Here is an 11,356-nt window from a genome sequence, read left to right as displayed (position 1 = left end):
TGTATCTGCTGTGTATCTGCTGTGTATCTGCTGTGTATGTGCTGTGTATCTGCTGTGTATCTGCTGTGTATCTGCTGTGTATCTGCTGTGTATGTGCTGTGTATGTGCTGTGTATGTGCTGTGTATCTGCTGTGTATGTGCTGTGTATGTGCTGTGTGTGTGCTGTGTGTGTGCTGTGTGTGTGCTGTGTATGTGCTGTGTATGTGCTGTGTATGTGCTGTGTATCTGCTTGTGGTTGTGTATAAAACCAATGAAAAGTACATAGATAGTAAAAATTAAACATAGTTTTCATAGCGTTAATATGTTGTTATAGTGCACCATTTAAAATTTGATTGTGGTATATTTAATGAAAGTACAAGTAAACTAAATTTAGGCTATATAGTGTTTTATTATTCAGATCTCTTGCCACTGGGGATTTGTACAGGACAATCACCAGCAGCTTCAGGTCCACAATAGAGGACTGAACGTCCACAACAGAGGACTGGACGTCCACAACACAGAGGACTGGACGTCCACAACAGAGGACTGGACGTCCACAACAGAGGACTGGACGTCCACAACACAGAATGTTTTTGATAAAGGGATTTTCATATTTAAAGCAAAGACCACATGCTCACTCAAGATTGAGCCCAAATGTCATGTTGTTTACACAGAATGAGATAAACTTAAAGGCGGTATGGACGATTTTTCGGCGATTTGAGAACGCAGGTGGAAGTGCACATGCCCCTCCCCTGTGCGGACCGATACAACACACACGTGCGTTTGTTTATTAGCGCAACGGAGCGCATCGCATCTCTCGTCTCCCTAGATTTCTGTCCACTTCTGCGTCAGCTCGAACTGTCTTTCTCCGTCTTCATTTTGCCCCGTACACTGAGGGAACTATATTATGATAGATCCATGCGCTTAGGCACACGGAAACGTGGGGACGAACCTGACGCTGCTGCAGGTGAGTGGTAGGTGCGTTTTATGATTGATACGTGGCAGGACAAATGATTTATCCACGCCACGTGGAAATATGAGAAAAAATTTGCTGAAAAAAATCGTCCATACCACCTTTAAATGAATAAAACAGTGAGAAGCTTCTCAGCTCTTGAGTTATCCGTTCTCTTTACTTCTGCACCTACTTGTGCGTTGTAACACTGAAATTTCCCCACTGTGTGGACTAATAAAGGATTATCTCATCTTGTCCTTGTTGGTTTTTGTTTATGATCTTAAATTGTGGTAAATTAAATAAGTACATCTTTAAATAGCCACTGATTTTCCCACAAACTACCCGGTATTATATATATGAAAAAGATGCAGGTAAACAGGACATACATTTTATAATATAAAATATTTTTTATATCGCTCCACGCTGCAAATAAGCGGAAACCGCACCGCAAAAACGCAGGAGGTGCTCGACGCGCGTTTACATAGACTTTGAATGTAAACTGGACGCTTTTGCCGCACCGGTCTGAACGAACCATGAGACTATCCCACCAAATGAACATATAAACCTGTCATATACACAAGGGCTTTGTGCATAAGATTAGCCACATTACAAATAAATGATAAACTAACTAAACAACTAGCTAACACGCTAACCACGTGGATCTCTTCTTCGCGTGTTCGATGATGCGTGGATCGGTGGTGGATTACACTCGTCTGTCTCCGTCTGTTTCGCGCTTCTCTCGATTACTTCCGCCTTTGAGCGCTCGCAGATCAAACATGGCGACCACGAACCCCTCGCAGCTGCTGCCGCTCGGTTTGAACTCTCAATTTAACCATTTATTCACGTTCACCAGACCAAATACTCACAATATATTCTCACGTCTACTAGACAGACCTTATATTCTCAAGTGAACAATGTAGAAGAGATTTAAAAGCAATTTTAGCCGCATTTGCTATCGGAGTTAGCATCACGTTTGCTAATTGCTATGTGGATTTTTCATAGATGCGCTGCAGTTGTGGAGTAAATACAATGGATAAATATTCTTTATAGGAGAAGATAAATGCGTGTTGTAGCTCAGTGTGGCCTGTGTATTGTTGTTTGGTCATTGCAGACTATAATAAGCACGTTTTGTTGCTTTTTTGCAGAGCTGGTGGACAAGTGCATCGGCTCCCGGATTCACATAGTCATGAAAACGGATAAAGAAATAGTCGGAACTTTGCTGGGTTTTGATGATTTTGTCAGTATCCTTTTGAGTCCTTTAGCTACATGCTATCAGAGGACTGCGTTTTAATGTTTGCAAGTTATAAAAGCTGCATTAAGTTGCCTTCCTGACCACGTTCCCCCTGTACGCGTTAAACATATCTATTTTTCACAGGTTTTAAAGCTTAAAAATACCTTGAAAAACATGGGTTCTTACCGTGAGCTTATGTGCCTTTCCACAGATCTGACCCGTAACGTGGCCCGGTGTGATCGCTGCTGCTCCTCACTGCAGATGACACGATTGCAAATGTTAGCGCTACAATTATTGTGTGGAAAAACGTCACAGTTTAACGATTATTGTGACTAAACAGTGAAATATTTAATTTTCTTACATTCTCGTGGCGCGTCATGTGACTTTTCCTCAAGTTTGTGTGAACCTTCCGAAAGACAAAATAAAGTTAAATGTGACAAAAACAGCCAGATAAAAACAGGTTATTTACTTTTCGGATGATAAATTGAGAACAAAAATATCGTAGTTTCCGGAGTATAAGTCGCACAAGCCGCGTTTTTTGGGGGAATGTATTTGATAAAATCCAAGACATAGAACATACATTTCATCTGTAAATGCAGTTTAAAATAATAAGATGAGAGAACATGGTGAATAGGTGTACGTATGCTAACGCTAACACCTTCAGCTACATGACGTATGCTAACGCTAACACCTTCAGCTACATGACGTATGCTAACGCTAACACCTTCAGCTACATGATGTATGCTAACGCTAACACCTTCAGCTACATGATGTACGCTAATGCTAACACCTTCAGCTACATGACGTATGCTAACGCTAACACCTTCAGCTACATGACGTATGCTAACACCTTCAGCTACATGACGTATGCTAACGCTAACACCTTCAGCTACATGACGTATGCTAACGCTAACACCTTCAGCTAAATGACGTATGCTAACGCTAACACCTTCAGCTACATGACGTATGCTAACGCTAACACCTTCAGCTACATGACGTATGCTAACGCTAACACCTTCAGCTACATGACGTATGCTAACGCTAACACCTTCAGCTACATGAGGCACAGACAGAACTGTGGTAAGTGTCTGGTATGTTAACGTAACATATGAACAGTTATTCAGATAACTATAGCATAAAGAACATGCTAACAAGTTTACCAAAGCATCAGTTTTACCCCAAATCACTAAATCCACTGAATTCTTCTTCCTCTGTGTCACTTCTAAACAACTCCACAAACTCCAGAGGAAGAGAAATGCAGATTCTTCTTCTGCGTCGCTCAGAGCCTAGAGCGCCCTCTTGTGGTTGTCAGTGTGAAAATAACAAATATCACATAAGTCGCACCCCGGCCAAAACTATGACAAAAGATGCGACTAATACTCCGGAAAATACGGTAATCACGCTTGTAAATTGTCACGATTCTTATTTTCTGGTTCGTACGATTATATTGCGACCTGAATAATCACGACGGCCACAATTACACTCTGAGAATAACGTGTACAAATACAGTAATCCTGTTCGCTTCAGTCCTTCACTCTCCTCTCAGACATGGTCCTGGAGGATGTGACAGAATTGTAAGTATTTATGAAGTATTTACAAAGTATTTTCCCTCCGCCGCGTCCGAGCGAAGGCCGCAGTCGCACTTGAACGCGCCTCGTGGTAACTTCGGACTCTCGTTCCAGTGAAATCACGCCGGAGGGACGGAGGATAACCAAACTGGACCAGATTCTGCTCAACGGAAACAACATCACGATGGTGAGATGCGCTGGATGCCCTTCCATGCTCCGCGTTTAGTGTTAAAGGAATAGTGTTCTAGAATATGATCTTGAAGGGTCAACGTCAAATTCTGTCATTTAGAAACGGGCTAAAATTATCTTTACTTTGTTGAGCTGTTCTTTTATTGAATATTTTTTTACTTTTTGAACTTACATTCTCATTTGTCATCGTAAAATGCTGAAATATTCTCTTGACTTGCAGCTCATTCCTGGCGGTGAAGGACCTGAAGTTTGACCACTCGTTTTAGTTTATTTTGATGATGTAATCGTACATGTTTAGTTCTTTTTCATGACATTATTTTTGTATCATGTTTTGAGTTGGAAAAAGAACGAGGTCCAAACGTTTGAAAGGCACTTTTTTGTTTGAAATTAAAAGATTTTGCAAAAGTTTTGGGAGCATTCTCTTTATTAATGACATTTTTACCACAACAAAACAAATGTCGACACCATTTGAAGAGGAAAAGCAGACGTTTCATTTCTATCACAGTTTGACTTGTAAATCAGCATTAAACCCGCACACCAGAGATAGTACTCGATATATTTGTAAAAGCAGAGCACTCAGAGGCTCAGTACATGGACGACTTCTCCTCTCCTTTGGGGTTTGTCACTTTGTCCAGGTTTTTGTTGATGACGTCGTAAAGTTCAGTCTAAATGATGGAAACAAAACACATTAAAACATCAAACTAAGAACGATAGCTGCAAAGTCTGGGCCTGAGCATTAGGGGCCATAAAGGACATTTTGACACTCTGTAAATCTGAGGCGCTACAGACGTTTTAAAATGACAGATATTTTCTGGACTTTGTGAATTCTTTAAATAAATCTCATGTCATGTCGAGCGCTGCTTCTGTGTCCGATGTTTTTTCCCCACAATAAATACAGTTTAGTGTTTGTGGATAAAAATAACCTGTTTAGTTTTACATTTCCACCTTTAAACTTGAAAATCAAACGTTCAACTGAAAGTGAGTAGTAAATGTTTGTTGTGACGTACGTAGAGTCCGCGCACGTCCAGCAGGATCACTCTGGACTCTTGGAACATGTCCAGGTCCTTCTCATGAACCAGAGAGCGATAATTCATCTGCAGAGAAGAAGAGAAGGTCAATGAAGCTGATTAAAGCGACTCCTGACCACCAGAGGCCGCTAAAGGAACAGTTCATGGTCAGGAAAGTGTCTGAACGTAAAGCACACTGTGGAACATTCCAGGCAAAGCAATGACGTCTCCATGGAGACGAGACGCAGAAGACAAAAAGAAGAATGAAAGACGCACCACGTGTGTCTCTTTGGAGGCTTTGGCCACAGCGTCTCCTCTTTCAGACAAATACCTGAGGAAAACAAACAACAATAAACACAAACCTAAAGTAATAAATAATAATAATAATACTAAAGACAAACGGAGTCTGATCTCACTTGTTGATGTTGGGCAGAAGTTCGTCCATTTTCTTTTGGACGGCGGCGATCCTTTCCAGGATTTTCTCCTGAAGTGAGAAAATACATAATACTTTGTAAAGTAAAAGTACAGATACAGAAGTAAAAAGTATTCAAGTAAAAGTGTCACATAAAAAGTGGAAAAACATATTTTGCTTCTGAACAAAATGTTTCAAGGCTTCGAAACGCGTCTCCAGAGTGACATCTAGTGGTGTGTTATAGTAGTTGTTATTGATGCGTTTGTGTTTTTAGATGAATATGAATATAGAAAACAAGTATTACATAAAAGCGAGGTAATCTGATTCACAAACTAGTCCTGCAGCACAGGGGCCTCAGAGTGGGGCCCAACGAGCAAACAGCTTTTATTAACTTTGTGAGAGCGTGCGGAGGTTTGAGCCCCCTAGTGGCACACATGTGAAACAACAGCAGCGTTTGTGCATGAGGCTTAAATCTGTGTTTCAAACTGTGGAATTAATCAAGTTTTGTATAACAATGTATCCAAAATGGTGCTAAAATTGTGTGTAAACGTTACGAGTAGTAGCAGCAGTAGCAGTAGCAGAAGCAGTAGCAGTAGCTTTAGCAGTAGTACCTGGATGGCCACTCCAAAGTCGTTCCCGTCCTCTATCTTGGGGATGAGGTGGTTGATCCAGCACGTGACCTGTAACACACACAAACGTGACCTGTGACACACACAAACGTGACCTGTGACACACACAAACGTGACCTGCGACACACACAAACGTGACCTGCGACACACACAAACGTGACCTGCGACACACACGTGACCTGCGACACACACGTGACCTGCGACACACACGTGACCTGCGACACACACGTGACCTGCGACACACACGTGACCTGCGACACACACGTGACCTGCGACACACACGTGACCTGCGACACACACGTGACCTGCGACACACACGTGACCTGTGACACACACGTGACCTGCGACATACACGTGACCTGCGACATACACGTGACCTGCGACACAAACGTGACCTGCGACACACACGTGACCTGCGACACACACGTGACCTGCGACACAAACGTGACCTGCGACACACACGTGACCTGCGACACACACGTGACCTGCGACACACACGTGACCTGTGACACACACGTGACCTGAGACACACACGTGACCTGCGACACACACGTGACCTGAGACACACACGTGACCTGCGACACACGTGACCTGCGACACAAACGTGACCTGCGACACAAACGTGACCTGCGACATACACGTGACCTGTGACACACGTGACCTGTGACACACGTGACTTGTGACACACGTGACTTGTGACACACGTGACTTGTGACACACGTGACCTGTGACACACGTGACCTGTGACACACGTGACCTGTGACACACGTGACCTGTGACACACGTGACCTGTGACACACGTGACTTGTGACACACGTGACTTGTGACACACGTGACTTGTGACACACGTGACTTGTGACACACGTGACCTGTGACATACACGTGACCTGTGACACACACGTGACCTGCGACACACACGTGACCTGAGACACACACGTGACCTGCGACACACACGTGACCTGCGACACACACGTGACCTGCGACACGTGACCTGTGACACACACGTGACCTGTGACACACACGTGACCTGTGACACACACGTGACCTGTGACACACACGTGACCTGTGACACACACGTGACCTGTGACATACACGTGACCTGTGACACACGTGACCTGCGACACAAACGTGACCTGCGACACAAACGTGACCTGCGACACACACGTGACCTGCGACACACGTGACCTGCGACACACACGTGACCTGCGACACAAACGTGACCTGCGACACAAACGTGACCTGCGACATACACGTGACCTGCGACATACACGTGACCTGTGACACACGTGACCTGTGACACACGTGACTTGTGACACACGTGACCTGTGACACACGTGACCTGTGACACACGTGACTTGTGACACACGTGACTTGTGACACACGTGACTTGTGACACACGTGACTTGTGACACACGTGACTTGTGACACACGTGACTTGTGACACACGTGACCTGTGACACACGTGACCTGCGACACACACGTGACCTGCGACACACACGTGACCTGCGACACACACGTGACCTGCGACACACACGTGACCTGAGACACACACGTGACCTGCGACACACACGTGACCTGTGACACACACGTGACCTGCGACACACGTGACCTGTGACACACACGTGACCTGTGACACACACGTGACCTGTGACACACGTGACCTGTGACACACACGTGACCTGCGACACACACGTGACCTGACACACACGTGACCTGAGACACACACGTGACCTGCGACACACACGTGACCTGTGACACACACGTGACCTGTGACACACACGTGACCTGTGACACACACGTGACCTGTGACACACGTGACCTGTGACACACGTGACCTGTGACACACACGTGACCTGTGACACACACGTGACCTGTGACACACACGTGACCTGTGACACACACGTGACCTGTGACACACGTGACCTGTGACACACACGTGACCTGTGACACACACGTGACCTGTGACACACACGTGACCTGTGACACACACGTGACCTGTGACATACACGTGACCTGTGACACACGTGACCTGTGACACACGTGACCTGTGACACACACGTGACCTGTGACACACACGTGACCTGTGACACACACGTGACCTGTGACACACGTGACCTGTGACACATGTGACCTGTGACACACACGTGACCTGTGACATACACGTGACCTGTGACACACACGTGACCTGTGACACACACGTGACCTGTGACACACGTGACCTGTGACACACGTGACCTGTGACACACACGTGACCTGTGACATACACGTGACCTGTGACACACACGTGACCTGTGACACACGTGACCTGTGACACACGTGACCTGTGACACACACGTGACCTGTGACACACGTGACCTGTGACACACGTGACCTGTGACACACACGTGACCTGTGACATACACGTGACCTGTGACACACACGTGACCTGTGACACACGTGACCTGTGACACACGTGACCTGTGACACACACGTGACCTGTGACATACACGTGACCTGTGACACACACGTGACCTGTGACACACGTGACCTCAGGGTCACCCTCGAGCGCTCGTCACACGTACGTTTGCCACGTTCTCTCTGAAGCTGAAGATCTCGGGCTTCAGCAGCTCCAGAATCTTCATGAGTCGCTCGTTTGACACGATGAAGCCGCACTTTGGAGCTGTGGACCAGAGCGCCAAAGGTCAAAGGTCGTCATGGATCATAACTACAAACAAACAAACACTTACGGGTTTTCTTTTTCTTGCTCTCTCCGTCTGGTTTGTCCGTCTCCATTTCCTTCAGGAGAAAACACACTTTATTTACTGTGATATTTACAGATCTAAACTCCAGGATCTGAGTTTTAAGCGGAATGAGAAGAAGGATATTGTGTTGTTCTCTTTACGCTCAACAATCTGCCTTTTCCCGGGAGAACGTGGGAAACATCGATCTCAGACAATATCGCGAATGTCGTTCTGAAGAAACGCTGAGTTTGAATATCCACAGTTTACGTGAAAACAAATGCTACCAAAAGCGCCGGTTAAACATAAAAATGCGACACTAAACGTGTTAAAAGCGACGTTTCTGCACTTTTCCGATACGTTTGACGGACGTTTGACTTTTGTCCGAGGATGGAGCGGAACAGACCTCCTCCTCGGTGGGCGGGTCCGGGATGGGGATGTCCAGAGGCGCTCGGAGCGACGTGGTGTCAGTGAAGACGTCGTCCTGAGGAAACAAAACGGGTTAAAGACGTTCTGACTTAACGCGCTGACGTTATTGTGACGAGGACGGACCCTGAGCAGAGCGTCCAGTTTAACGATCTTCTGAGGAATGACGCTGCAAAACAGATTATCGATCTGAAAAGCAACAAAATATGAATCGATAAACAACAAGCATAAAAGAACATTGAGTTTGAAATCGTTTCTACATATTATGTTTGTTTAATTGTGCTGCTTTTATTAGGTATGAAGCCCAAATGTATTTGATATGTAAATGTGAAAGGGAAATACTGAAGCTCATGGTCTCCACTACAACAAAGTCTGTTTTTGAGAAAAGTTTCTGTTTCTTTCTGTTTTTATGAGAAAAGTTTCAGTTTCTTTCTGTTTTTATGAGAAAAGTTTCAGTTTCTTTCTGTTTTTATGAGAAAAGTTTCAGTTTCTTTCTGTTTTTATGAGAAAAGTTTCAATTTCTTTCTGTTTTTATGAGAAAAGTTTCTGTTTTTATGAGAAAAGTTTCTGTTTATTTCTGTTTTTATGAGAAAAGTTTGTTTATTTCTGTTTTTATGAGAAAAGTTTCTGTTTTTATGAGAAAAGTTTCTGTTTTTATGAGAAAAGTTTCTGTTTGTTTCTGTTTTTATGAGAAAAGGTTCTGTTTTCATGCACATCACTGACTCACTTGATTTCCTCCAAAACACAGATCAGGACGAGTGACGACTTAATTTACTTATGATTTAAACAGGAACGTTTTAATTCTAAAATCACCACGATTATAAAACAACTCAAGAACCTGCACCTGACACATATTATGAGCCTGATGCTGCGGTTAAAGTCCAACTTCATGTTCATTCTTATTTTATTCATAAAAACAGAAACTTCTCAGAAAAATATAAACTTTTCCCATAAAACAAAATATTTTCTCATAAAAAAACTAACAAAAAAAAACAAACTAAAACTTTTTCTCAAAAAATATAAACTTTTCTCATAAAACTAAATATTTTCTCATAAAAATATTAACTTTTCTCATAAAAACAGAATCTTTTCTCATAAAAATAGAAACTCTTCTCATAAAAACATAAACTATAACAAAGCTGCAGTAGTAAAACATTGTCTTACTCTGCACTTCCTGTAGGAGAAAAGCTGGCAGTAAACTCCAGGTAAACTCGTTTGGAAAAGTATAAAGTTATCTGCATTATTACCTCATTGTTGAGCTGCTGGCGGAAGTTGTCAACCTAAAACCGGAAACGCACAAAACAATCCCCATCATTTGTTGCATCGCTGACTCATGTTACGCTCCAAAACTTTCACGGATTCACTTTCGCTTTTCTCCAAACGTTCGCACTTTCCGTCGCGCTCACGCATCACTTTCACGCGTATTTCACACACGCAAACGCCAGAACACGATGGGGAAAGTGCGCAAACACGTTTCAGTGGTTTTGAGTTGAAAATGAAGATTGCACCTGTAACTTCACTCACCTTCTTCTGACTGTCGCCGCTGATCTTCAACCTGTTTGTTTTAGTCATGATTCAATAAATGTGCAGCGCAAAGTCACTTCTGGAGTTTAGTTTAGTGGAAAAGGTCGAATCTCTGCGATCGAACGCGCGACGCAGTTTTTTAATTTCCTGATTCAGTTTAGTTTCGATGGAGAAGACCACGCCCACTCACTTCCCATTGGAAAATAAAAACGGAATTATTACATTTACTTATGAAACTAATTATTATCAAACTGTGTGTTATCATAGCGCATGGTTTTGTTTTGGCAAAATAGGACTGAACTATGAAAGTTATTTTGTGTTTTTATAACGAATTTCTTTCTTTTTTTTACATCGAATTAAGAAAAAGAAAAAAAATCGTATTTATATGGAATGAATATTTTGACTAGATTCGATGTAAAAAAAAAAGAAGATAATTAGACTTTAAAAAAAAGTAATAAAAACACAACATAACTTTCATACTTAACAATATTTAAGTATTTTATTTAAAAAAATATTCGTTTCACAGTTAAGTTCAAAAATGCACATGAATGAATGATAATGTTTCTTAATAAAATAAACGGTATATTTATGCAATTTAAATAATTGATTGTATCCTATTTTAAAACGTACTTGTAAAAAAACAACAAAAAACAACAACAGCGTGTTATTATTTATAAGTTGTATACAAAATGTTCACATGCTTTCTGTTTTTCTTTAAATAT

The 11,356-nt window shown here is 42.9% G+C and overlaps 2 protein-coding genes across 2 annotated transcripts; one reads left to right on the top strand and one right to left on the bottom strand.

Moving 5' to 3' along the window:
• Positions 1 to 1,653: 1,653 nt before the first annotated feature.
• Positions 1,654 to 4,246, top strand: lsm5 (LSM5 homolog, U6 small nuclear RNA and mRNA degradation associated). Its single transcript, XM_072451263.1, has 5 exons — positions 1,654 to 1,744; positions 2,077 to 2,172; positions 3,709 to 3,736; positions 3,845 to 3,917; positions 4,140 to 4,246. Exons 1-5 carry the CDS (start codon positions 1,708 to 1,710, stop codon positions 4,170 to 4,172), a joined length of 267 nt encoding a protein of 88 aa, XP_072307364.1. The 5' UTR covers positions 1,654 to 1,707; the 3' UTR covers positions 4,173 to 4,246.
• Positions 4,247 to 4,335: 89 nt separating this feature from the next.
• psme2 (proteasome activator subunit 2) lies at positions 4,336 to 10,808 on the bottom strand. The gene is made up of 11 exons (XM_072451261.1): positions 10,635 to 10,808; positions 10,358 to 10,390; positions 9,237 to 9,299; positions 9,091 to 9,168; positions 8,694 to 8,742; positions 8,529 to 8,626; positions 5,950 to 6,018; positions 5,343 to 5,410; positions 5,203 to 5,257; positions 4,927 to 5,013; positions 4,336 to 4,584 (listed from the first exon to the last, which is right to left on the bottom strand). Exons 1-11 carry the CDS (start codon positions 10,680 to 10,682, stop codon positions 4,504 to 4,506), a joined length of 729 nt encoding a protein of 242 aa, XP_072307362.1. The 5' UTR covers positions 10,683 to 10,808; the 3' UTR covers positions 4,336 to 4,503.
• Positions 10,809 to 11,356: the final 548 nt, after the last annotated feature.

This window comes from Eucyclogobius newberryi, unplaced genomic scaffold (assembly GCF_026437365.1).
Source record: "Eucyclogobius newberryi isolate DKJ021-1_F unplaced genomic scaffold, fEucNew1.0.hap1 SCAF_18, whole genome shotgun sequence".
Lineage (NCBI taxonomy): Eukaryota > Metazoa > Chordata > Actinopteri > Gobiiformes > Gobiidae > Eucyclogobius > Eucyclogobius newberryi.
The sequence above is the reverse complement of the archived record's forward strand: the minus strand, read 5'-3'. Positions and strand labels throughout refer to the sequence as shown.

Coding starts and splice junctions, on each gene's coding strand:
- lsm5 (XM_072451263.1), top strand. CDS start 1,708: ATGGCGACCACGAACCCCTCGCAGCTGCTGCCGCTCG. Junction 3,737..3,844: donor CTGGAGGATGTGACAGAATT/GTAAGTATTTAT, acceptor CTCTCGTTCCAG/TGAAATCACGCCGGAGGGAC. Junction 3,918..4,139: donor ACGGAAACAACATCACGATG/GTGAGATGCGCT, acceptor CTTGACTTGCAG/CTCATTCCTGGCGGTGAAGG.
- psme2 (XM_072451261.1), bottom strand. CDS start 10,682: ATGACTAAAACAAACAGGTTGAAGATCAGCGGCGACAGTCAGAAGAAG. Junction 10,391..10,634: donor GCGGCGACAGTCAGAAGAAG/GTGAGTGAAGTT, acceptor TTCCGGTTTTAG/GTTGACAACTTCCGCCAGCA. Junction 4,585..4,926: donor TGGACGTGCGCGGACTCTAC/GTACGTCACAAC, acceptor TCCATCATTTAG/ACTGAACTTTACGACGTCAT.